The sequence below is a fragment of the Anastrepha ludens genome, chromosome 5 (assembly GCF_028408465.1).
Source record: "Anastrepha ludens isolate Willacy chromosome 5, idAnaLude1.1, whole genome shotgun sequence".
In the NCBI taxonomy this organism is placed as follows: Eukaryota; Metazoa; Arthropoda; class Insecta; order Diptera; family Tephritidae; genus Anastrepha; species Anastrepha ludens.
This window is the reverse complement of record NC_071501.1, coordinates 49,641,369-49,669,187: the sequence shown is the minus strand read 5'-3', so window position 1 is coordinate 49,669,187 and position 27,819 is coordinate 49,641,369. Positions and strand designations below refer to the sequence as shown.

At 36.3% G+C, this 27,819-nt stretch overlaps 2 protein-coding genes across 2 annotated transcripts; both read left to right on the top strand.

The window, feature by feature from the left end:
• The first annotated feature begins 30 nt into the window (after window positions 1-30).
• LOC128862748 (E3 ubiquitin-protein ligase MIB2) lies at window positions 31-20,072 on the top strand. Its single transcript, XM_054101454.1, has 9 exons — window positions 31-796; window positions 3,530-3,676; window positions 11,605-11,772; window positions 12,497-12,668; window positions 15,026-15,141; window positions 15,212-15,397; window positions 15,470-15,665; window positions 15,726-15,888; window positions 17,247-20,072. The coding sequence occupies exons 2-9, from the start codon at window positions 3,610-3,612 to the stop codon at window positions 19,443-19,445; spliced, it is 3,267 nt and encodes a 1,088-aa protein (XP_053957429.1). The 5' UTR covers window positions 31-796; window positions 3,530-3,609; the 3' UTR covers window positions 19,446-20,072.
• A 5,302-nt stretch (window positions 20,073-25,374) lies between these two features.
• LOC128864290 (tetratricopeptide repeat protein 19 homolog, mitochondrial) lies at window positions 25,375-27,776 on the top strand. Its single transcript, XM_054103887.1, has 4 exons — window positions 25,375-25,986; window positions 26,066-26,229; window positions 26,294-26,441; window positions 27,443-27,776. Exons 1-4 carry the CDS (start codon window positions 25,438-25,440, stop codon window positions 27,689-27,691), a joined length of 1,110 nt encoding a protein of 369 aa, XP_053959862.1. The 5' UTR covers window positions 25,375-25,437; the 3' UTR covers window positions 27,692-27,776.
• The last annotated feature ends 43 nt before the right edge of the window (window positions 27,777-27,819 follow it).

Below are 27,819 nucleotides of genomic sequence, written 5' to 3'. Positions count from 1 at the left end.
TGTCAATTTGACACTAATCTGACATTTTCTCGTTGCCACCCAAAGTGTACAGTTTTTTAACATGGGGTTTTAGTTATTTTCGCAGATATTATTTGTGATATATTAGATACTTCTGCAAAGGTAGAATTAAAATAAAAGTGAAATTCGAAAAGTTAAAAAATAAACCGAACATAAGTGTTAGTATGCAAGCAAAGCAAAAATGTGTTTTTCGGAAAAAAATTTATAGAAATTGGAATAACATATCTAGAAAATAGATGAAAGAATAGGTAAAATTTTTGGCATGAACCCTAGAAAAATTATAAAACGGGATACGACTTCTTGCAAATATTTTTAACGTAGAAGAGTAATTTTCCAAACGTTGTGGCTGGCATACGGCTAAATATCCTTTTTTTAAAAGAGTGAAAAAAACCCTGGAACTGCTATTCACAAAATTTCTGATTTACACACTGGAAAAGAAAAAAAAATGTTTTGCGAAGCGCTTTAATCAAATCTGGCCATAAATGAACGTTCGAAGTCAAATTAATAATTGGATGCAATCTTCCGGATCATATTATATTTCACTATAGCATACACACAACGAATTATTAAAGTAATAATAATCGGAAGCTCTTCCAAGTGACTGACGAAATTTGTAGTGAATCTACAAATCTCGGATCTTATATATATATGTGTATGTATATATATGTATGTACATATATGCGCTTTCTTTCAAGGACACTTCTTTCTTGGGCACTGAAACTATATTTCATTCGGCTGCATAGCACTTGTAACATTTCTGAACAGTAAGATCTTCAATGTAAGTAAAATTTTTAATTGATCATAACCTATACATATTTTTAGCATACCAATTGCAATTAAAAAAAATAACAATGCAGTTATAACTTTATGCTAATCTATGTTTTGTTTATTTATTAATATAGGCGTATTACATATACATTTTATTAAATTATGCTTGGGAATATATGCATACCATACACATTTCGTATAAATGCATGAATAGGTGAAAGAAATCCAAATCAATACATATGCGAGGCGCCACACCACAAATAGGAGGAGGAGCACAGCCGAATACGCCCCAAATTGGTGTAAACGCCAATGATAAATGCAATAATTTGATACATACTATATACCTATAATAATTCAAAAATAAATATTTTCAAATTGCACCCCGATTGGAATATTTATCTAAATAAGTGGCTCTAAAATGCCAGTAAATTTGCAATCGTGCTGCGCTCAACTTATTTGAATGCTTCTGCACAGATAATCGTGCACTGAAAATTAGCACCTACATTAAGCAGTGTTTGAAGAGTCGTCTGGAATATGTAGGTACATATTCATAGATTAGGTTAGGTCAGGTTTTTGTGGCAGTTGGGTTAGAGTAGGCAAACTCACTTAGACCATGCTAGTCCTTTCTGATACCACTGTGTAACACGGGAACCTTACTCATAGTGTTCATGGAGCCAATTAGACTCTCTTATGAAGCGTAGGATAGGTTTCATCTGGACATTTACAAAGGAAGTGTTCTGCTGTTTCTTCCACGTCTCTACAACTTCTGCAGTATTCATGCGAAAATATTCCTAGCCTAGAAGAGTGCCTACCTAATAGCCAATGACAGGGGACACACACACTCTCTCTTGAGAGGTTAAGCAACTCCCCTGATCTTATCTTAACTATTTACGGCCAAATTACATACATACATAGCTATGGATGCACATATGTATATATATATATAAACAAATTTATCTGAACATAAACCAAGTTTATAGTAGTAATGGTTTATCCTATGTTTCTTAAAGAATTACTAAACTTTTAGTAAAGTAAAGTAATTGTTTAAGACTGTTTACGGTGCATTGAACCGCGAACCAACATATTTAAACTTTCAAAAATAGCTCGATTTTCGGCCGGTGCTAATGCCGTCGAAAGCAAATAATAATTATCAGAATGTAAGGAAAATGTGACATTCGGCGGCATAAAAATATAGTTCCAAATTCATTAAGATTATCTCTTACCATAAATCAAATTCTTCACGGTCTCAATAATGGCGATTTTACGTTACAAGGTCTGCCATCTCTGCAGCATTCTCCAGATATGTATGAGAAATGTTTTGTACTGTTTTACAACAACAACACTAATAACGATGTTTGATCAGCTTTATTCAAATAGGATGATTAGGTTTGGTAGTGTTAGTATGAAGTATCTGACGTGATAAAAAAAACACATAAACGTCATGGCCCCACGTCACTGTCGACATCGAAGTTATGATAATCATTCTTAAACTGAAAAACGTCTTGCTCGCCATTTATAAATATTTTATTCATCGTTATTCTCATCGTGAATTAGTTTAAAGCCAAAATAATTAACTTTTTAACAGCTAGGAAGAAAAACTCTTAATGGGGCGTTTTGAGACGCGAACATCCTTTGCTGGCTATTTGGGTTATGCGTTTTAATGTTTTACATTAAGAGGGGCCTATAATTTTATGCCGCCTTCAAACGGCAAGATGGAAATGAGGAGAAGTATACTCCGAAGTAAAGGGAAAGGCGATCGCCAGTGGGGAAAACCTTTATATTTTTTAAATATCTTGCCCTTGAATAGTAACCAGCGATAAAAAGTTCAGAACAAGTGATATCAAGTTCCTCATTGATTTTCCATTAAAATTAATTTTATTGTCAACCACTTTAATTTCATTTAAGCTTATTTAAAAAGTTAAATCAAGTTATAGGACTTCCGATCCCTCTTAAACGAAAACTATATTTATAAATTATTTATACTTTTAGTTCACATTATCAAAAGGCATATTTTTTGTTTTTAAAACTATTATTTTATTATCTATCAGAGTAATTTTATCCAACAGTCAGAGCATTGGAAGCTCATTACCCCTTTCTGGTCTTATATTGAACGAAGTATTTTGCAAATTTATTGTACTATACCATATTTTTCAAGGTATAACAAGCTTACCTATATACTCTTCATTTTTTCGGTCTAAATTGGTTGGTGGTCTGCTGTTGTCTGGAGACGTTATCACGCTGTTCATATAAATCGATTGCAGAGAGTGCAGAAAATATCCCTACGTTTTCTTTTGGACTCTTTAATTTTTTCTGAACCGTTTCCATTGTATAACTCTCGTTGTCAATTAATTAGCTTAATATCATTAAATAATCTCTTTTGGCTTTTTCATTTCTTCTCAACATCTTTTCGGGTAAAATCGACTGCTCGTCCCTTCGCAGTTTCGATACTTTTCGTATAGGCTTATATAAAACGCTTTATAATGTTAATGTACCAATTAAAAGAGCTTTGTCCGTGTGCAATTATTTCTCGAATTTTTAAGATCTAGACTTAGCAGGCTCAAAATTAATAATCTATAAATATCGAAGTACTATTTATTGTATAATAATTTAGCATTAAGTTAGTTATCCCTAAGCGCATTATACTTTAAAAAATATAGTTTGTACATTTTCTTAATGTTTGTACCATTTAACTTTAAATATAAATAAATTACTAATCAAGGATATGAATACATTATCTTTGCAGACTACCACACCAATATCGTGATAAAATAATATTCCAAAATTGCATTGGATTAAAATTATAGAATCGTTTTTTAGATTGAAATGCGCCCAGCTATACAACCAGGTATACGTGTAGTACGTGGACCAAATTGGATATGGCAAAATCAAGGTAAGTTAAAAGTTTTAGGAAATCATTGTAATAGAGAATAGAAACATTGGGTACATTTCTAATTGGTATATGCAGTGATTGAAACGGTATATTAGCAACAAAAACAAGTAACAGGGTGTATATAAACATACCAGATAATAGAAGATATCAGCTTTCGATAATAGTAGAAAATAATGGTTTTGATTTTATTGTATTGTATCATACTAATAGAAACGCATTTCAATGATAATAATTTAGATAACGAAATAATGCTTGAATTTATAATAAAATCAACAGTATCTCAAACTCATGTAGGACTGGAGGGGGTGTAATATGTACCTATATATATAAAATAGTATAATAATGTAATAAGTACAGAGGAGCAGAAACAAATGTGAAACAAAATCAAAGAACTAAATTTATGCGAAGAAATAGGAGATAATGTGAAGCAAAATTTTCAATCCAAGTAAAACCCTTAAAATTTTTTAAACCAATTTTACTGTATATGCTGAAAATGTAAACTATTTTTAATGTTACATCCGGAGCTCATTCCAATCAGAATTTTTACATGTATAAAAACTATTAAGTATTATCAGACCGAGTTTGGCACCATACAATTCGGTATTCGGTAACTACAATAGTTAAATTTTCTAAGGCAACACAATTATTTTCCTTTCTTCCGAAAAAAACAGAAATGTACCAAAACAAATTGATTTTTATACATATTAATTGGAAGAACTCCCTTTAGTTTCGGAAAGAAATAAGTTGTATTCGCGAAGCTGACAGTTTTAGACAATTATCAGCTTTTGGCGTTCGCGTATGCAAAATGAAAGAGTAAAATGCCATTTTGAAGTGAAGTTGGTAGTTTTTGTTAGAAAATTTTTTACCTGCACGGAAAAGAGCTGATCAAATATAACTGGTTACAATTTAAGCAAATCTGAAAATTTTATCTAGTTTTGGGAAAAATAGACTTTAGGTGTTAAAAAATAAGTAAATCTAGTGGACTGTACGAAATGAGCGTGGAGAACACACTATGTTCAGCTTTTTTTGCAAGTTTTTTAGTAGTTGTATGCTCGTTTACTATTTTGAATTATTTAAGTAGAAAATAATAAATAGAAGAAAAATAACCAAACAGGTGGGAAAGGTAAGAAGGAGGTTTGGATTAGAGGATGACGACCAACAATGGCTAATTACGTTCGTTTTTACGTTAAATTTCAACAAGTGTATGATATTTAAACCCGCAATATCCGCAGGTGTAACATAAAAGTGAGAGCCCATATGTCTAAATCTTTGCCCAAATCTCACCGCATGGCCACCTAACAGACAATGTCCGGTAAGGATACCTACCAAATTCGAGAGCTGCTGCTTTTTTGGTCTTAAGAAGTTCCCTCGAGCGCCCTGAGATTTACCAGTGGCCAGAAGGATCTGGCGACTTAGCATGTTTGCAAACTAGCCCAGCGCTCGCTGAGGTGACGGGAGCCCACGAGTAGACCACAGGTTCTCAAGGGAACCCCAGTTCTCTACGCCGATGAAACCGTCTCCAGGGACTCCTGCCTAGCCAGCTAATCAGCCCAAAAGTTTCTTCTATACTGCTGGGACCAGGAACCCAAATGAGCCTAATATCGAAGTATTCGGATGCAAACGAGGTAGAACCTCGACTAATTTTGAGCGCACAAACAATGAGCCCAACGTCCCAATCGACTCGTGGCTGTAGGAGTAGATATTTACGTCCTTTACCGAAGAAAGCAACCAATCCATTGCTTCCTTAATTCCTCCAATTGGAAACACTACAGTGTCGCAGAATACTGCTCCACTCTTCCGTGCAAATTCGATGTAACTAGGAATTGTTAAAAAAGAGAAAGCGTCTGACATAATCTTTATGACACAATCGTTATTTAATTCTTTCAATAATTTTTTAAAGTAAAATCCTAGAAATTTATTTTTTTTTACTTCGAGAAGTAACCGTATTTATGTACATAGGTATTTAATCTTTCAAGAACATAAAGCTTCAATAAGTATCTAAATTGAAACAAATTTCTTGGAAAGCTTTTATTGTAATAAAATTTTGTAATAAACAAGTTCTTACTTCTTTCAATTAGACATTTGAAATTTCTCCGGATTAATACAAGCTAAACCTGTGATTTCCGGGACCTGCGAAACACCAGGATCCCGTGATCCCATAATACATACATATGTATGTATGTACATACATGTATTGTAATTTAAGTTTTAGTTGATAATAATTATGAAATATTCTTAGCTTCTATTTTTATAAAGTTTCATGACTCACCTTCTCACCCATTGAAAATCGGAAGCCCACTTCATAAATTCTCACCCTTAAAACGAAATTCTTAAAAAAAAATAATACGTAGGGGTTTTGAATAGTTTTGTTGTATGGTGCAGAAGAGAGACATAATGCAGCCAGTATGTATATTTACATAAAAATGTGTGCTTATATGTATGTGCTATAATGCATTTATCAAAAGTGCTAGTGTGTTAATATACAAAAAACAAAAAAAAAGACCTTAACAAAAACAAAATTTTAAGTATCCCACATTCTTTTGTACATACAAATCTACTTGTATTTATGTGCGGGTATGCCTACATACATATTTATGTATGTTGAGGACGGGGATACATCCTCGAAAAAATAGAAATATAAACACGCGCCCATTTCTATTTTAGGAGTTCAGTTGGCAGATGCCAAAGTCTCTTACAAATGAATGTGCCGATATGATAAGAACGGCAAATTGGCTCTTCTGTAGAGTTAATGCGAGCACTGGTGAGCACCACTAGTCGTGAAACACAATGACCCTAGTACAATATTTTAACTTCGAATGGAAGTTGATTCTCCCCTTTTAATATAGTAAGTATATGTTCTTACTTATACATACTTATGTATGTATGTTTAATTACATATGTACATATGTACATGCTTTTGTATGTAGTGTTATATTTAGATCTAAGGGATAGGATACTTACATATATGTATATCTGCTTAAGTCAAAGATTACTTCAATCTGACTTTTTTTAGGGATTCGATCAAATATTGTAGGTATTTGTACGCCAAGAAGCCACATCATAAAGGTGAAAGTGCTACCGAAAAATTCACTTCACCAGGAAGCGCCGTATTTGCAGTTCCCCGTTGTGAAATCTCAATGAAAAAAAGTTTGCTGGCTATTTTTTATTTGGAAAACCAAATTATAAATAAAAAATTGTTTTTAAAGTTAGAAATATACAGTGTGTGAAAAAGTTAGCAGTCATTGTTCAGCGCTCAGACATATTCAGTTATTAACTATTGTGAAGTTTGGTCAAAAAGACCGTATTTTCTTCGGAATTCAATTTCTTGAAATTTTTCCAACAATTTTATTTACTGAGTGTATAGGTGCATAAATAAGTAGTGATCACTGCGGTAGTATTCCAGTATTATCTACCTGTCCTTAACCTTGAACATACAGTGGCTCAGAGAAGTATTTTGCATAATAGCGCGTATGTACAAATTTAAGATTTTGTATGTACTAAGTATCCGAAAATAAAAATGTTAATACTTACACGCATTATTGAGCACTGTCTTAGCAATTGGGCTACACATCATGCACAAAAATTGTACCGTTAGGTGCATATAACAAAAAACGTGCGTAGCAATGAAAATGTGTGCTCACAAAAGTATTTTGCTTATTGTTTATAGATACCGTTACTGGACGCAGTTCAGTTACTTTTTCCGTTTTCGCTGAAGTTGTGGCTACAAGTGCGTATTATAATCAATTTTATTTGTAATTGAGTTCATTTCGTTTGTAATTGTGGTACTGTGCATATCGGAAATGCCAAAGGGTAAAGAACTAACTACAGCTGAAAAAAAAATTATTTTACATCTCCATAATGAAGGAAAATCTACGAAATATATTTGCAATATGTTTAGTCGATGCCGCCAAACGATAGAAAATGTAATAAAACGGTGTAAAGAACGCGGTAATTTAGAAAATTTAACCCGTTTTGGTCGACCAAAGTTGCTAACTGAGAGAGAAAAACGCCAAATATTGAAAGAAAATCGCAAAAACCCACATTTATCAGCCCCAAAAATCAATGACAAAATAAAAGCAACCTTTCAGATTGAAGTATCCGATGAGACAGTGCGCAGAGCCCTCAGAAGCAACAATATTCACGGTCGTGCAGCAAGGAAAAAACCACTGATTTCACAAGTCAATAAAGCAAAGCGGCTTTTATTCGCCAACACCTATAAAACCAAAAGTTTTGAGTTTTGGAAAACCGTCATATTTAGTGATGAAAGCAAATACAACATTTTTGGTCCGGACGGACGTCGTATGGTATGGCGGAAGCCAAATGAAGAGCTGCGATTAAAAAATGTTAAATCCACTGTTAAGCACGGTGGAGGTTCCGTCATGGTGTGGGGTTGTATGTCGGCCCAAGGAGTCGGAAAGCTGGTGTTTATAGATGGAACGATGGATAAACATCTTTATTTGTCTATTCTCAAAAACAACTTACATTCCAGTGCAGAAAAAATGGGAATGTCGTCTAACCACTTTTTGTTTCAACACGACAACGAACCCAAGCATACAGCTCATGATGTCAAAATGTGGATACTTTTTAATACAAAACATTTGCCAATACCTCCCCAAAGTCCCGATATCAACCCCATAGAAAATCTGTGGGCCTATCTCGAAGAAAGAGTGCGAGAACACAAAATTTCGTCAAAAAGTGACCTTAAAGATGTTTTACTCCAAGAATGGGAAAAAATACCTCTTGACTTTTGTCGCAAGTTAATATAATCTATGCCAAGGCGCTTGGAAGCAGTTTCCAAAAATAATGGTTATCATACGAAATATTGAATTAATAGAAATTAGTATATTTGTACACCACCTAGTCAAAAGCAAAATACTTTTGTGAGCAACGAATTCTATTTTATTTTACTTTTTTTACGTTTACATTGGAACATATTTTTCTTTTAAAGTTTTAATACATTGTTTATGTAGATATAAGGTTTATGTTTAAGAATTTATGAAATAATTAACAAATGAATTTAAAAAATATACAGGAATTGAAGCGTGAACTTATTTGTCTTCTCATGCAAAATACTTTTGTGAGTCACTGTATGTGATTTTCCATGCAAATGTACATAGTTCAAACGACATGAGTAATCAGCCTGTAGAGGTTTGAGCACGATTGTTCGAATTTGAGATTCCATACAGTGAAGAAAGATAAAGCTCGGAAAACGAATCATTATTCTTAAAAATATATCAGTAGTGAAATTTTTTTTCTTTCTAACTGCTTTCTACATTTTAGAAATATTTAGAGTAGTGTGCGCCAAATTGATATTCTTTGTGAGATTTTGTCCGGAGTTTTGCCTTTGCCTTCCAATCTTTTCTATGTATAATGTTTCAAAAACTTCAGTTTGACAGCCGGTACGCCTCTCACAAGCAAATTAGGGGGCGTCCATAAATTACGTGAGGTATTTTTTGCAATTTTCTGACCCTCCCTCCCCCCCTGGTGAGATGTCGTGAGATTTTATTCAACCCCCTCCCCCATCCCCCAATCTCACGTGAGATTTTTCAAAATGTGGGTTTCTTATGTAAACGCGTTGGATTGTTATTGTAAAAAGAAAAAAAATTTGCTTCGTGCTTTTATTTACGACTAGTTAAGACTAGTAATCAATATTGCTGAGAGTTATAAGTGTAATAAAAATTTAACAATAGAAGACTTAAATCGTAACTACTGCGATTAAAAAAAGAATATCTACTCTAATTCAGTTCATGGAGAATCATGCGCGGTTTCAAGAGAGACTATTGGGACCAACATGTCCATATGATTTTCAGTAAAATCATGTGCTCCTTCAACTTCGTTCTAATCTAGCCACTCTAAGCCGTTGACGCTTGCGCACAGTAACTCATTAGCTCGTCTTGTGACAATCCGTGAGGGTCGCACTTTGCGGAACATACGCGCTTGCTTAGCTGGTGCAATGTGAGCTGCTCTCCTGTGCTCTGCAGCTCTTGTGATAGATGCGAAGTAAATACCGCATGTACTGCAGCATATTTTCTCTAAATCATCACGTATACTTGGGCAATAGAGATCAATAGGCGTGCTGATGAAGGCATTCAGCGGTTGAATCGGTACGCGTATTAGAAATGGAGCAAATGATTTTCCGTCATGTTCTTTAAAGTCCGGAATTGTCAAACGTCAACCTGAGTGATAGGGCGTTCGGCTCATAGTGGCGCGAAAACAACCGACGGGCTACACTGTACCGCAAATTCAGATTAAATTGAGCTATTTGGTATAAAACAAATATGGTGGTTTGACAGTAGTAATGTATAACGTCGAAGTATGAATGAAATTATTTTCTTTCGAACGAATTAGTGAATGATCTTAATCATACTACGATTACGCTTGAGATTAAATCTTAAGCATGTACAATTTTTTTGTTTCAATCAGAAAAAAAATTGCGTGATATTTGCCGAGACCCCCCCTTTCTCCAACGTAAGATTAGATGAGATTTGACTCGACCCCCTCCCCCCCTAAAACATCTCACGTAATTTATGGACGCCCCCTTAGCTATTCAAGTCGTTTATGGCATTACAATAATATATATTATATAATATTAACATTTTTAAATTTAGAAAAATGCCGTGTTTTGCTTGGATTTGAGCAATAAGTTTAATTTTAAAAACTTTAAATTAAAGGTAAAACTTATAACTAACTTGTTTTATAAGGCCAGTAGAAGTTGTTTTGATTTTTTATTCACTACTGTAATTCCGCATATACAGTGACTCAAACGCTTAATGTAAAAACTTACAGAGCTTCGGAACTGTGGAAATTAATTAACTAAAAAGCATATTTGCCATTTATTTAAAGTATGCTTCATCTATTCACATCTTCTTCTTCTTGGTTGGCGCGATAACCGCTTAAGCGATTTTGGCCGAGTGCTAACCGGCACCAGTTGGACACACCAAGTGAAGCCAAGTCCTTTTCTTCTCCTTTTGATCTTTCCAACGCAGAGCAGGCCTTCCTCTTTTTCTGCTACCACCAGATGGTGCCGCATCGAATACTTTCAAAGCCGGAGCGTTTGTATTCATTCGGACCACATAACTCATATGACGAAGCCGATAGCTCTTTAATCGCTGCACTATGTCTATCTCGTCGTGAAGCTCATACAGCTCATTGTTTGATCTGCGATCATCTATTCACATAAATAAAATATATTTATAAGTATGTATTGCACTGTCGAATGAGTTCCTTTCATTAAATTGCCAATATCTCTAAAAAATGTTACCTATTCACGAAATTAATAAAACAATCCTCTTCAATTGCCTGTGCTCCCGACAGAGCCATTGTTGAAGAACTATGTTTATCACTTCAAACTTGTATAACCAGTATAAAAATGTTGAGAGAAAATATAATTTTTTCGTATGTAAGTAAACCGAGTTTATTATAAATAAATGAAAAGTATGATTTTTTCGAAGTAAAATAGATTTATCCTTTCGAACATCTGTATTAAAGTCGATTGCTGGCACGATTAAGCGTTTGAGCCACTGTGCATTGTATAGCGGAAATCCACGTGAAATATTCAATCGGCTGCGCTGGAGTTTTAGGATGTATTTTCATATGCATATTCGTTTGTACAATGTAACTTAACTACATATGTTTATTATAGATACAAAACATCTGCTGGAAGTGCGATTCTTATAAATAGCAGCGCGTGTAATTGAAAATGCCTTAGTGTTTGTGTATGTACAAATACTCAATTTGTACTTATACGTATGTATATATAGTACGGGCTATATATAAGTGTATATATAGTATATATAGTACGGGCTATATGTGTATGTATGAATGTGTGCAAATACAAAGAATATGCGTTCAAATCTTCTATCTTCCACCCATTTCGAAAACCAAAATTCTGAAATAATTCAAACAACAACTCTATTCTCTTCCGATAGACGACGGAGAAGGTCATGTTGGTACCGTCTGTGAGATTGGACGCTCTGGATCGACACATTCACCTGAAAATACAGTTGTAGTCAATTGGGATTCTGGGCACCGAACAAATTATCGAGTTGGCTACCAAAATCAATACGACTTAGTTATTGTCGATAACGCACAAGTTGGTAAGTATGTACAAAATTTAAATAAATCTTTTGTGAATTGAATGTGAAAAAATGTTAATTAATTTATTATAGGCGTGTTCCATTGTGATATACATACATAATAGAATTGAATTATTGAGTGAAGCTTTTCTCGGCTTCTAATAATCGTTATTTCGAACAAGTTTTTATAAACAATTTTAATAATATGAATTAATGAACTTTTTAATGTTTTGTTATTTATATGCTTACATATTTGCTGGAAGAGTGTTATATTCTAACATGTTCGCAAGTTCTTCTTTTATGCCGTGTAAAAAATGCATAGCGTCATCTGATTAACACAAGGTGTCGCAAATTAATCATCGAATTTGGTTATTAAATAACTTTTACTAAATAAAAAAAAATGATTTCAAGTGATTGAAATATTTATTTCGACTTTTACGCGTTCCATTTCTTGTCTGTTTGTATACTGGAGGTGTTGTTGTTGTTGTAGTAGCATAAACATTTCTCCTACATATACGGAGAATGCTACTGAAGTGGCAGTCCGTGGCCGGATGAAAATCCGGGTTCGTTGGCTTACGAAGCCATTTACAAAAGTTATAAAGCTTCCGATAGGGTGACTAATTTTGCGCCACCTTGAAGAACATGTCCATATATTTTGTCTCGAAGGTTCTTCCAGCAAATGTGCGATACGCTGTTATTCAAATGTTTAATCGAATCTTTGTTTTCTCTAAAATGTACATTTTAGGCGTACGTCATTCGAATGTAGTTTGTGATGGCTGCTCCAAGCCCGGCATAGCTGGCATTGTTTTCAAATGCGCTCAGTGCTCCAACTACCATCTCTGTGCTTATTGTTACGGCGCTGATCTGCACGATACGGATCATTCATTCATCCGTTACACAACGCCCACGTCACTAGGGTATGTTTATATTACATTAGGTTAGATAAAAAGTTCTGATCATTTTCCCCTCGATATCGATAGTGAATCAAATTTCTCGCTGTATATGTACATTGCGTCGCGTCATACTAAACAGTAGTTGTTGTTGTTGTTTTAGCAGAATAAACATTCCCGATACATGTACGGGAAATGCTGCTGGAATGACAATTCTTGGGTCGAATAGGCTGGTGCGTGACTACCATTCAAAGGTGTGTGGGTTCGAATCTCCGTGCATGAAACACCAATCAGCCAAAAAGAGTGTAAGCACCGATTATATATATGTATGTGTTAAGGTACACACTGGTGGACCAATTCTCGAAAAATGTTGATAAAATTATGGACTCGTTTAGTCGGGTCATCATGTGGTACTTGTTCCATTATCCAGAAACTGAAGATTAACCCAAAAACCCTTTATAACCATAAAACTGGTCTTAAAAGAATTCCATGAATGGGTGGCACACATGTTGATGCAAAATACTTTCCTTGTTTAATCATAATGAAGACGACAAATTTATGCGAATGGTAACTGAAAAACATGAAAATGTGTCACACATGAAATAGATTTCTGTCGATCGCGATGACTTGATTTAAATGGTCATACAGCCAGTCCGAATGAATGGCCAAACAGGTTTTGCTGTTTGTTAGAATTGGAAGGGAATCATCTATCAACTCGGACCCTAATGTCACAAATGACCAGATTCGCCAGCATTGGCGAATAGGAAGTGTTTTTTGTTCCATCAAGACAAAATTAGGCCGCACAAATTTTTATCGATGTTCCAAAGCTCCTAGAGTTTTTTATGCCACCAAGTTATTATCACCTTTCCAGCATTTATAAATTTCTCTTCGGTCTTTTTAAAACTGGCCCTTAGAGAGGCCTATGAAAATGACAATTATGGCAATTGGCTTCACCAAAGTTACCGAACAACATCTGATCTAAATCATATAATCTATTTATGATAATTTCATTGCCGAAGTAAAATTGCTCAGAACTTTTTATTTGACTAATATTATAAGACTTAATTATCTTCGTTATATTTAATGTAAATTACAAAATTTAGTTTAATTAACAACTTTTTAAAATCGAATAGTTGATAAATAAATTGAATTGTGTATTTGGCAGACGGTTGAGCATTAGTGCGTAAATAAAGGATAATTGGAAATTTTATACAAAATTTGATATTTGCAAAAATTCAAATCTCAAAAACTTGATAGAAAAATGAGAATTCAGGGAATTTATTTTTAATTAAATTTAATTTTATTTTTAATTTGATATGTGACGCAAATTATAACTAGAAAAATAATTGCGTGCCCTCATTTTACAAGAAGAGCTAAAAAAACTAAAAGGCGAAATTCGCAAAAAACCTACATAAGTTAAATAAAGAACACACTTAAGTTAATAATTAATTTTTATTTATTTATAAAAAAATTTCAAATCGACGTCCTTCATTATTTATATTATATAATATATAGTACTTGTTCGGCATCGATTTCGTATTTCTACTGTTGCCGTTCAGTTGAACGAAAAAAAGCGATAGCTGGACTAGGTCAAATTTTTGAGGCCGAAGACACAGTATGTTCAACCGTCTGCCAAACACCGTGTATACATTCTAGGCTAGGCATACATTCAAAACGCATTCCAATCAATCATTTCACTCCGATCGAACGCGACTTTGAAAAAAGTGGTCGAAAACGTATTGAAGTACAATCAGGCTAATTTTATTACTAAGACTTATCAAGAGTTAAAGTTATGCCTTTGATAAATAACTGGTTCAGTAAAATTGGAGGAGACCATGGAATGGTGATGAAATATTTTTCAAATCATGGGGTCGTTTCAAATAACTGAATTTGTGGAATATGAATGGAAGTTATGAACGTCTACATCTTTATATGTTGAAACAGTGGATCTACCAACATATTAATGATCCAAGATACACGCAATGAGCTGTGCCAAGCTCTGCCCTCTTATAAATCTATAAAATAATGTAGATCGCAAAATTCAGAAAAACTTTTGTTTTGACATCTGTAAATGAAAAAGATGATTGAAAGGTGGCGCAAAATTCATCATCAAATTTTTTTAATAGCTATTTAGTAAATAATAAAAATGATTTTGAGTAATGGAAATCTTTATTTTGAGCTTTACGCGCTCCATTACTTGTCTAATTTACAAGTGCCAAATATGATTGACGTACGACGCCATTTGCAAAAATTATAAATCTTCTGTTAGGTTGACTAATTTTGTGCTACCTTGTATATGAAACTATGAAAATAAAATCATTGGAATTCTTGTTCTGTACATATTTTCCTTCAAATTTATTAATTTCAAAACATTGTAATTTCAGTGTTCGTTTACCTTCTCGAAAAAATTCTAAACGAGTTCAACTAAAAGGCATATTCGTTGGAGCAAAAGTTGTGCGCGGTCCTGATTGGGAGTGGGGTCAGCAGGACGGCGGTGAAGGTAATCTCTGTTTTCCCTTTACGAGCTGCCTATATTTATGTTTATTGATTTATTTTTATTTCTTTTTCAGGCAAAACTGGGCGGGTAATGGAAATTCGTGGTTGGGACAATGAGTCTTGTAGAAGTGTAGCAAATGTTTCTTGGGTAACGGGTTCAACAAACGTTTATCGTTTAGGTCATAAAGGTAACGTCGATCTAAAGTGTACTGTTGCGTCGATAGGAGGTTACTATTACAAAGATCACATGCCTGTCCTAGGTAAGTGAATTAAACACACGTTTTCTGGTTGAAATGGATTAAGTGGGATATATAATTTTTAAACTTAATTAGGTCAACCGGAGGAGCAACAACCTGTTGTACCCACTGTGAAGCCAACATTCTCAGTTGGCGATCGCGTTAAGGTGTGTCTTGATGTTGAAGCACTAATGAAATTGCAGCAAGGCCACGGTGGATGGAATCCTCGAATGGTCGAACAGTTACCTAAATTGGGTACCGTCCATCGCATTACAGAGAAAGGCGACATACGGTAAATATCTGGAATAATTAATATTGACAATGATGATTCATAATAAAGAATTATATTCAGAGTACAATACGATAACTGTCCTAATCGTTGGACCTTTCACCCGGCTGCTCTTGTAAAGGTTATGTCATTTCGTGTTGGTGATCTGGTGACTATAATAAACGATGCGAACAAAGTTCAGCAGCTACAGAAGGGACATGGTGAATGGATTGAGCTTATGCGTTATGTAAGTAAACATTCTAGATGAATTATTACTATTATGTGCATGGTGTATACTCATTTTCTTCGCAATCTAAGACGATATCTTATGCGGTCCTGTATTTAAAGTTACTCAACCCTTAGGCTTTTCAGAAAATTAAGCACCTGGGAGGGTGTAATGTTCCAAACTCGAGTACTTTGGTGTTTCCGCCACCAACTCAGAAATTCCGTTTTCCCAAGATAGTATCATAAACTGCAGTTCCCTGTCAGATAACAAGCAAGAATATTTAGGCTTTCATCATTGAATTCCAGTCGTTGCTTAGACGCTACTCGTAAAGAAGATATAAATATTGTTATTGGAGCACTTTAGGAAATCATACTTTGAGCCGTAAAACCATTAGACGTAATCGTCAGTATTATTTAACGGACCCATTGCCGGGTTGCCCCGGTAACGTAGAACCGACTGTCGTGAAAATAAGTTGGGTGACATAATGATTTTTATGCAACAACTACCTGATGCAAATAAAAACCTGATTTTCCAAAAGTTTTCAAACAACAACAATATTGTTTATCACTGTTACGTCCATAAGCAGACGCTCTTAAACCCGCTGCCGAGTGGAGGCCGAGTATTACTGATTACTGACTTGCCAACACCAATCGATTAAGTATGACAAGCCTCCAGCAAAAAGTTCCCAGCCGATCGTCTTAAATGCCAGCAGCAACGTTTCTTTGTATTTGCCCCAAGTGCTAGCAGCTATCGACTTGTGAACCTGGTTGCAGATTTGGATTTTAATGGCGATTGTGGTTGTATGCGTCGAAAAAAGAGCAAACTATAGAAGAGAGTGAATTACATAGAGTTATTGGTAGTTGGAATTGGTGTACCATCAAATTTGTACCTTGAGTTGGAGTTTGACTGCTTTCGGTCACCTTGTATAAGACTCTGCACAGTGACGAAACGCGAAAAGTCGTAAATATAATCGTTTACTTTTGAACAAAAGCCATTAATTTTATTGCCGAACATCAATATCGAACAACTATCAGTTTTCAGATTTCTTAGAAAATATGCCCCCTGAACCAAAGCATTGCTATAGAACTTTCGCGTATTTCCCCAAAAAAATAACTAAATTAAGCTTAAAACATAAACTGTCGTACGTTTACAACTAAACTAGTATTTTATAAAAGTATTTATCTGTAATTCAGACGCTCTCACACTCGCAAATAGTACATATAGCAATAGGTTGTTACTATTAGCATAAGTTATGAAGTTTTATAGGTTTCCACTATTAGCATTAGATAATTAATTAAATTAAATTGTTATTATATTATGAAGTGTTATACTTTTTTTATTACTTGAAAATCACTGATTAATTTAACCTCATTTTTCAGGCTTTGGGAAAGCATTGTAAGGTGGTAAAGGTCTACTCGGATGGTGATTTGCGTATTCAGCAACTCGACGATGGGTTCGAGTGGACACTAAATCCAAAATGTGTTCGATTGGAACGGTCACCATTAGCTACGGCAGCAGAGCGTTCAAACAGTATGATGGATCTAAGTCATAGGCGCACAGATCATGTCATGACTCCGCTATCGGGCCTGTCTGGGACCTCAATGGCCGATAAGCTCGTGCGTGAAGCGGCACAAGGTCATTTAGACTTTGTGAAGCAATACGTGGACGCCCATCCAGAACAAGTTAATGTGATGAGTGGCGGCAAAGCGTGTATACAAGTGGCTGCTCATCAGGGCTATGTCGACCTAGTAAAATATCTCATTGTCAAAGGCGCCAATGTGAACGTCGTCGATAAGGAGGGTGATTCAGCGCTTCACTATGCTGCTTTTGGCAATCAACCCGAAACAATGCGTGTTCTACTACAAAGTGGGGCCGATATAAATTTTCTCAATTCGAGTCACTGTTCAGCGTTACATATATGTGCTCACAAGAAAACGCCACATTGTGTACGTGAACTGCTTCAATTCGGCGCCGATGTGAATATTCAGGACTCGTACGGTGATACTGCTTTGCACGATGCCATCGGCAAGGAAAACGCCGAAGTTGTTGAACTATTGTGTAATGCACCTAATTTAGATTTTCTTATAAAAAATAATAGAGGTTTTAACGTACTGCATCACGCTTCGCTTAAGGGCAATGTTGTCGCAGCTAAGCGGATTTTGCAGCTGGCTCGTCAGCTAGTCAATGTTAAAAAAGACGATGGTTTTGCCGCTCTGCATTTAGCCGCGTTAAATGGTCACGCACGTGTTGTTGAAACATTGATAATTGAGGGTCTGGCAGAGATTGATATAAGAAATAATCGACGCCAAACTCCGTTTCTCTTAGCAGTTTCGCAGGGACACGCCTCCGTAATTGAACGCCTTGTTACGCTCGGTTGTGATATTATGGCACGCGATGAGGATGGTGACAATGCAATGCATTTGTGTGTAATTAAAAAAACTAATTTGCAACAAGCGACTGAACCATCTGGAGAAGACTCACCTGAGATACGAACAATCTTTGATAATCTTTCGCATGTACTTGATGATCGTCTTATGTACACAATCCTCTGTTATTTGTCATCACGTGGTTGCCGCGTAGAGCAAAATAACAAAGGAGCAAACATTTTTGAGTGGATTACAAATAAAGATATGAAGGATTTAATTTTGCGGTACCAATGTCCAGTGAGTTTGCAGACTGGTGCTCCACAATCATTAACAACAAGTAGTGAAGTGACCAATCCGGCAGGTGAGGTACAACGCAATATCCAAACTCTAAATTTGAATACAGATAATGATGTCGGTGAAACGGCTGGTGCTATTGCCGGGCCTAGTAATCTTACTGCTGATATCATCACTGATGCATTGCAGCCAAATACTTTTACGCAGATGTCTAACCCGCATAGAAGCACTCCAACTCATCATATTGAACGCGGCGCCGAAGAACCAGCAAGCTTAAAAAAACTCAACTCTGATCGACAAGCACAGATTAATGCATTGAGTAGTGGAAGCAATGTGCTGGATACCCAGTATGTGCATATGACTCCGATTCCTTCAACTTCCGGTGTAAATCAATCGACTGGAATGCGCAAAAAAGCTCCAAAACCACCTGCAATGGGCGGTGAAGTAGCTTCAACTGAAGGAGCTGCGGCGTCCAGACCTAGTCCTAAAGCGACACCTCCACCACCACCACCCCCAAATGTTCCTTTCCACGAGGGTCCTCAAGAATGTATAGTATGCGACGAAAAGTTGCAACTCATTAAATTTGAGCCATGTCAGCATCAAATTTCTTGTGAGGAATGTGGCCTGCGTATGAAAAAGTGCCTACGGTGCGGTGTGCAAATAGAGCGACGCATAGCAGCCGCTGGACGTGTTGTACTTAGTTCGGATCAAACACGTGTACCTTCCGCTGATCGTTTAAGATATCTGGAGAACAAAATACAAGAATATGAGGAGACACACTATTGCAGTATCTGTATGGAGCGGACCCGTGATGTCGCCTTTTTGTGTGGTCATGGTGCATGCTCACGCTGCGCGGAAACGTTGAGGACCTGCCACATGTGCCGTAAAACCATTCTCAGAAAGATTAATTTGTATTAAAAAAGGTTATTGAGAGCCGATCGACACCTACTCTTTAAAAAGCTTATATATCACAGCTAGCTGACGAAGCTGGCAGTATTTGAAAGCTTGTACATTGTAAATAAGGAAAGGTAAAGAAGCATGAAAGGCAGTCGTGCCTCCATTACAGCATGGCAACAGCTTATGTTATGTTGAAAATAATAAAGCTGAAAGCCAATATTCTGATGACGATAATAACGTGAAAATTTATTATTACGATTGTGTTTATGACTCTTCACCATAGTGACGGTAACAATTACTTACGTCGGATATAAAAATACGTAGTCATATGTGCAAACATACATACTTTTTAGGTAGTTGTTCCGAATGTAATTTGTTAACATATTGTATTGCACTACCATTTCAGATGCATCAATCACACTTATTCGAATTCAGCATAATTTTAAAGAAACATCCACGGATTTACCCACTTAAAATCAGATATATAAATCAGTGAGCGTTTGCATGGTTCCGTAAAAACAAATATTCTTAAATAAAATTACCAATTAGAAACAAACAAAAAATAACTAGTAAAAACATGACTGCAACTCATATATCAGTGTCCAAGCATACCAAAATTAAATGTATTCTAAATAAATAATTAAAAATACATTTTTTCATTTCAAATTAGTGTCGGTATTTTAGCAACTTGATGAGATCAGCTGAGGTGATACCTTCAATACAGAGAGAATTTCGTTTAGCTGTTACAGACATATCCACTGAGACGAGGTAAGCAAGAGAACGCAGTCGCATGGAGGAGTGCTGAAAATAGCATACTTCTGAACACGGAACCGACAACTCAAACAGAAGAAGACTGTACCGAATATTATCTTCTATAAAATAAGTGTAATAGGGAGATTCTCTTGAATGACGTTTTGCACTTACTTCCCATCGACTTTTGCGTTCTTTCCATCGCAGCTCAAAGTGCAATCAGGTGGAATTGGAAGTCGGAGCGGGGCTTTTCTCTAAATCAGCCAATTTATCTATGTATATCCTTTAAGCTGCCGAATACTGGTAGTGTTTTTCAAGCAGAAGTCTTTGCGATCCTGCAGGAATGCAAAATGCTTAGGGAACGTGGGACCGAGGGAGATATTAACCTCTTCTCCAATAGTCAAGCCGGGATCAAGACTTTCACGACCCCATGGTGCAGAACCAAACTAGTAAACTCCTTTAAGGAGGAAATCAAATCTCTTAGGAATATAGAGGGAAATGAAATTGCTGATGAGCTTGCCAGGAAGGGGACTGAATTGGGCCCAGGACCCTCCTACCCGGTCATCGGCATCCCCATGACAGTTGTTAAGGAGGAACTGCACAAATTATTTCTCAAGAAAGCGCAGAAAAGATGTAGCTCCATTTCTTCATATGCTATTGTATTTCGAAAACCCTTTACCCCCAATATAATATACGGAAGACTCAAAAAGTCTTGGGGATTCCACACCATTAAATTTCCAAACTCGTAGTTGTGTTTACCGGTCACTGGATGATCGGCACACACGCGGAAAAGCTAGGTTTAGCATTTAACCCCCATTTCAGAAGCTGTGGGGACCTTTCAGAGAAGAAGACTGTTGAGCACTTTCTCTGTAAATGTCCGGGCTTGCCAGCTAGACGATTAAGGTCACTGGGTGCTCCTTTCTTGGGCAGCCTGGGGCAGTGCGCCAACCTAAATCCCATGAATCTTGTCCATTACATCAACAGCTGTGGTTGGCTGTAGATATTTTCCTATTGTAGGTCTCATAATGGTATCAAAACGGCGCCGGAGTGCTACTTGGGGAGTGCCAGTGGGGTACTTCAGCCATTTCCCCTACCTATCTAAAGGTCGTGGTTTTATGCTGGCTTATCCTGAACTGGTATTTTTTTTAAAGCCAATTTTTCAGCACTTTTGCTGTTTGATTGGTGTCGTTATCATGCATGAATAACCAGTTTAGTGGCATGGACTCAAAGGGATATTTTCGAGAATATCAAGATAAACATACTTATCCATATTGCCATTTATTCTCACTATTGGTCGAACTCCATCTGAAGAAAATAATCCCCAAGTCATATTAATTTTAGTTTCTTCCGTAAAAAGTATTATTTTCCATAATTTCATGTATTGACTTCTATGGGACTTTGGGAAACACAAACTTTTAATTTATTTCATTGAGACATCTTCGCACAGTCTACGGTAGCGATCAGTGATTGCTTTTGACAGGTTTACCTGATCTCTAAAAGGTAAATATATAAAAAACCAAAGACTTTAAACTTTTGATAATCGAGATAAATATAACGAATCAATTCAAACTGTTGCTGAGACACATCTGTTCAGCCTGCTACGTAACATCAAAAAATGATAGAAGCAAGATTGCCCCCATCAGAGAGTACCTGAAGTCACATCGATGCAGTTGCATGAGAGAGAACAAGAATTCAAGAAGAAGTTACACAAATAACACGAATAAATTGCGTGACGTAAAAGTGTGACGTCACACACACAGCGATTACGTCAAATTCGCTGAGAGCAAAGTAGCGCAGCTGAATGGTACCTGTCACTTGTAAGGCTACTCAAACTATCCAACAACATGTCTGATAAATCGCCAAGTAGATACACTGATTCGAGCCATGCCCTCAGCCAATTTTAGGGACGTTCAAGAAATATACACTCGTCCGCGTAGGTGTGCAAGCGGCAAAGCGAGGAACCACTACATTTGGTAGAGCAATAGCTATGTACAACAAAGCAAAGCCACAAACTGAATTGGCTGAGAACGATCTCATCAAGCACCCAAAGAGAGCCTTCATGGCTCCTAATAGTGGGCGAGGTGCATACAATTCGCCACAACAAAAGTTAGAGTGAGTGAGTTTAGAAATACCAAAAGTGCCAATAGACACGAAGGCCAAGCAGCAAAAATGGGATGCCAACCAATCAAAAGATGAGAAGGAGGCTGTTCTCATAAAATAATGCGCGTAATAAATAAATGCTCCTATAGGTACGGAAGACAAAAGTTGATAATGAAAGACCAAAATTAACAACAAAAAAAGTTAGAGTGAGTTCGTTTAGAATTACCAAAAATGCCAATAGACACGAAGCCCAAGCAGCGAAAATGGGGTGCCAACCAATCAAAAGACAAGAAGGAGGCTGTTCTAATAAAATAAAACGCGGCGACTACATAGTATGTATGTACATAAATGCTTCTATAGGTACGGTAGCCACCCAGTCACTCAAAGACTGGAGAAAAGTTGATAAGCGTAAGACCAAAATTAAGCAGAACAAACCAACGAAATCAGATGCATTAGTCCTGATCAAAGTAAACTTTCGCACGCGATAATTAAAAAAAAGATAAAATCGCAACCTGAGCTAGAGGGGATCAGTCAAAGCGTACAAGCTATCAGAAGGACAGCAAAGGACGAACTCTTGCTTGAACTACAACGGCAAGCTGATCCGGCTACTGGTAAACTCAAGGTAGCAGTAGAAGCTGTCCTCGGCGAAAGCTCTTTGATTCGCTCCCTAAGACATGACACTGCCATCGATATACGACGAGGAAACTTCCACGTAAGAAGTCTTAATCTCAATTACAGCACATACGACCTTGAATTATCGGCGGTGTATTAAGGTGTATTTCATTTTTACTAAATGGTAGAAGGGACAAAGTTTTCATTTCGTTTCGGAGAAGGCTTTATCTCGTCCAATACGCCAACTTGATATCCGCTATTCGCCATGCACATGGTAAGGGCAACGTGACAGCAGATCTACTTTCGTACATGCAATCGATCGAAGCAATATTCCACTATACGAATGTCACAGAAGCACAACGAGCTAATACGCAACCAGAAGCTCTACTCAACAAATCAACACTCTCAATTTGTATACAATACATTGACCTCTATAGTTCGATCATACGTTCCGAAAAAGTTGCAGAGATATTTTATTACAGAAGTTTCATGACCTTTCATATCCAAGAGTATGTGCAACGGTCATAAGGACGGAGATATTTGTTTGGCCAAGCATTCCTACAGCTATTTTCATCCGTTGCCGCCAAACACGTCAAAGCTCGAAGACTCATCGTCATAGAAAGTATTCGCTAGCATGCTACGAACCATCTAATACACGTTTTTTACATATCATCATAGACATTGTGGGCCCTTTCTCATTATGCGGAGGATAACTATACTGTCTAACGGAGATCGACCGCTACACTCGATGATCAGAAGCGGCACCAATGTCAGACATGTTCGCTGAATCTGTCGCTAAAGTACGTCTATCACACTGTTTTGAGCGGTTTAGTGTGCCAGATCGAGTCATAACAGACCATAGGCAATTCGACTCCGCAGTTTTCACCAAGCTAATCACGGCTATTCGCGTAACTCACCTGATGCAGACAACCACCAAAGATTTGTGTCACCTGCTCAACAGGCAACAACGCATGTATGCGTACGCAACGATTCGATACGCCCGTCACTAAAACATCCTTACGATGGACTATACCTCGTCATTAAGAAATTGTCAAAGTTCAAATATTGTTTCTAATAAACATCGAAGATACCACTATATACATATATATAATTGGCGCGTACACCCCTTTTGGGTGTTTGTCCGAGCTCCTCCTTCTATTGGGTTGTGTGCGTCTTGATGTTGTTCCACAAATGGGGGGACCTACAGTTTCAAGCCGACTCCGAACAGCAGATATTTTTTATGAGGAGCTTTTTCATGGCAGAAATACACTCGGAGGTTTGTCATTGCCTGCCGAGCGGCAACCGCTATTAGAAAAATGTTTTTCTTAATTTTGGTGTTTCACCGAGATTCGAACCTACGTTCTCTATGTGAATTCCGAATGGTAATCACGCACCACCACCAGTGGCTACGGCAGCCACTATAGTTCCATCAAAAAGAGAGCCACACAGCAACAACATAAACCGCCCAATTTGACATCGAAAGAAAACCTGTAACAACTAAAACAACAACAGCAACCACCCAACCACATACTTTCTTGCTACAGCGTCTTCCGCATAAAAACGCAAACAAACTTTATTTGGAAGCTTTATACTAATTTGTGATTTCACAATTTAACACACTGCACAAATCAAAAAACTACTAAGCCATTCACTGAACTTTCACAAACATCTAAACTCTCCTACTATTGTTTGTTTTGTATTGCGAAGGGAGCTGATGTCAGATTTGTCAAAATCGCGAAAAATAAAGTAACTGTTTTTAATGGGGCCACCTTAGATCCTCAATTCGCCTTGGCAGTCGCCGTATTTGATTTTGAAAGTAAAACTGCAACAATAAAAGCGATCATCCCAAGCTTTCAGAATTTAACACGCAGCACTTCATTTTCATTAGTTTGTTTAATTTCAACTTTTTCTCTTCTTTTTGTTTGTTTATTCGTAGCACTTATGTCACGGCGAATTGGGAAAAGCGCAATCTTGTATTCTATCATTCTTGAATATCTATAGAAGATGGTGTGATTAGAGTAGTTGATTTCTTCTTCTTCCATTCGCATTTAATTTAGAAATGTCAGTAAAACGAAATGACGGAAAGTTGTTGTTGTGTTTGAATGCTAGACAAACTAACTTTATCTATTTGTCATTCATTCCATTCTTCTATTTTCTTTCCCTTGACAGTTCTAATTTAAAAAATATTGTTGTTGCTCGAATGTTACCACCTTGAATAAATAGATTCGCCTTGTTGGAGTGCATGAGATTACACACAACCAAATTAACGCAGAACTAAAGCGACGGCGACAAAATCGGCTCAATGAGAAATGTAAATAAATTTTCTTCCCAAACGTTGTCTTTCTTATAAACGTGATATTTGAAACTTTGATTTTTTCCGCTTTTTATGCGAATTTCGTTTGGGTTCTTGTTTCGGAATGATGAGACAATACGCCCGACGTCTTCGTTCCGTCCGACGAAGTTCGCTCAGCGATTCGATTCTGTTTAGACTATTACGTTTACTTCTTAACCTTTTTAAAACAGCTGATCATAAAAATTTTATTTATTTAAAATGAATTCGGTAATTTTATTTAATATTTCGCGATTTTTGGCTCAAAATTTAAAGGTACTGAAACTGCGTCAGAATTTCAAAGCACAATTACTGAACAGACTTAGCATACAAATAGATCCTATAAATAATAACGAAAATATAAAAAAATGGAAAAATGAAAGCATACATTTTAACAACGGGCATGATAAACGACGTAAATGGTCCGGTTGTTTAATGCCTGGGATGGCAGGTGGCATTGTCAGTGGTGCCTTCTCGTTCGGATTTTTCACTAATTCTAAAGACGAAGAATTACCTGAAGACAAATTGATAAACACAATAAAAAGATCAGTATTATGCATACAACGCCAAGAGTTCGATAAAGCAGAACAAATGCTCCACTTGGCATTGAGGATGGCACAAGATTTGCAGAGCAAAGAAGGTGTGACATATATTTACGACGTCATGGCGAACCTTGCTATGGAAAGAGAACAGTACAAAAAAGCAGAAAAACTGTTTGCTGATGTTATGCGGAGATTGTTCAATGACGGTTACACGGAGGATAGCGCCAAGGTATTTTTCTTTATAAATTGTATTGTAGTTACTGAATTTTATAGTAGTTACTAAGTAAATTTAGGAAGATTTGTTTTAGGTAATGCATATTAGCGCCAAATTGGCACACATGGCCCAGCTGCAAGGCGAGTTGAATAAAGCAATGCAGGGCTTTACATGGACATTAAAACGCATCGAAGAATATTTGAAACAAGCACCCAATGACAAGGACGTGCAAGAACTGCTAGGTCTTACAAAAAATTGGTATTTATGCTGTTTTTCAATATTAACAACTCTCGTCTAATGTACATTTTGTTATACTGCTCAGGTTCGGCCAATTGCAAATGAAGTTGGGCAAGTATGCTGATGCAAAAAAGTCTTTTCAAGAGGCTTATGATACTCTAATCGAAGTATATGGAAGAGTGAACGAAGAGGCTATAACTATACTGAATAATCTCAGTGTAGCGTGCGTCAATGTAGGTTTAAATATTCCCCTTTATAATAGATATGCTTAGATCTAAGCTTGCCATAATAGTAATTGAACAACAACAGTAATTGAACCTCTTGGTATCTTTGAAGAATCTCTCTAGCTAATAAATAGTTAATATTTTTCGTAATCTTAGACAATGATGAGGTACGGCTGAGAACAGCTTCTACATACATATGTGCATCATCTCATGCATCTCATCATTCTGGATGTATGCCTCCAAATAAAATGAATGTGCTCGTAATTTTGAACGATACCAGTCATAATTAAATAATTTATAGAGGCCAGGAGCATCCTCTTCTGGAAAGTAGTAGCTTGTCTTGCAAGCTCATTTCTGCAGTTTCCCTCAGTGTATTTCAATTATTTAATCATCTCACTAAAAATTATGAACATTCGAATCAAGTAATTTCATTGATGCCTGGCCGTCCAAGTAAATATTTAGTATTTTGTTTAAGAAAAAAATTCGATTCAAAACTTAAATTGCTTTAAACATTTTGTTGTTGTTAGTTAAATATTTATAAGAGAGAGCTCTGTTTATAAGTTTCGATAAATTGCCAAAAAAACACGGCAAATTAAGTTACAAACAGTAAGCGACAGTCCTTTCTACATCACCGAATCGGATTTAAGTCCGGCCAAGTTAGAGAATTCCCAGCTCTGTATATACGTTTCGATAAATTGTCAAGAAAACACAGCAAATTAAGTTATAAATAGTAACCGACAGTCCTTCGTACATCACCGAATCGGATTTAAGTCCGGCCAAGTCAGATTCCAATTAATCGCAGCACGTTGCTTTTAATCTGAGTTACTCTCTTTCACGACACAACTGAAAAAGTTACTTTCGAGAAACACGAATAAAACACAATCCAAACAAGCTATCGGCTTTAAATTTTAAAAGTTAATATTGATTTCCCAAAACTTTATTACCCTATGTGAGAAATCTTCCTCAAACATTTAACATGTCAACCATTCAACGTTTTTTCTTACCAACAGTTGGAAGAGTATGAACTGGCAAAAAAATATTTAACGGATGCTTTGGAACTGGTGAAGGAACTTAAAGATACCGCACAGGAAGGTATACTTCAAGCCAATTTGGGATTAATTTATTTGCGAGAAGGTTTAATAACGAAAGCTAAAGAAGCTTGCTCACTAGCTTGGCGCATTGGCAAAAAAGGCAAAAACTTAGACGCTGTAGAACAGGCTGAATATTGTCTGAACGAGATAAAAACATTTGTAAAATGATAAAAATGAAAGCCAATATCATTTAAAAGCTGGCAAAAATTATTTGTATGTACGGAGGCTCAAGGCAGTAAAATAAAATTGACAATTAATATAAAATGTTATTAAAATGTACGTAAAAATAAACATTT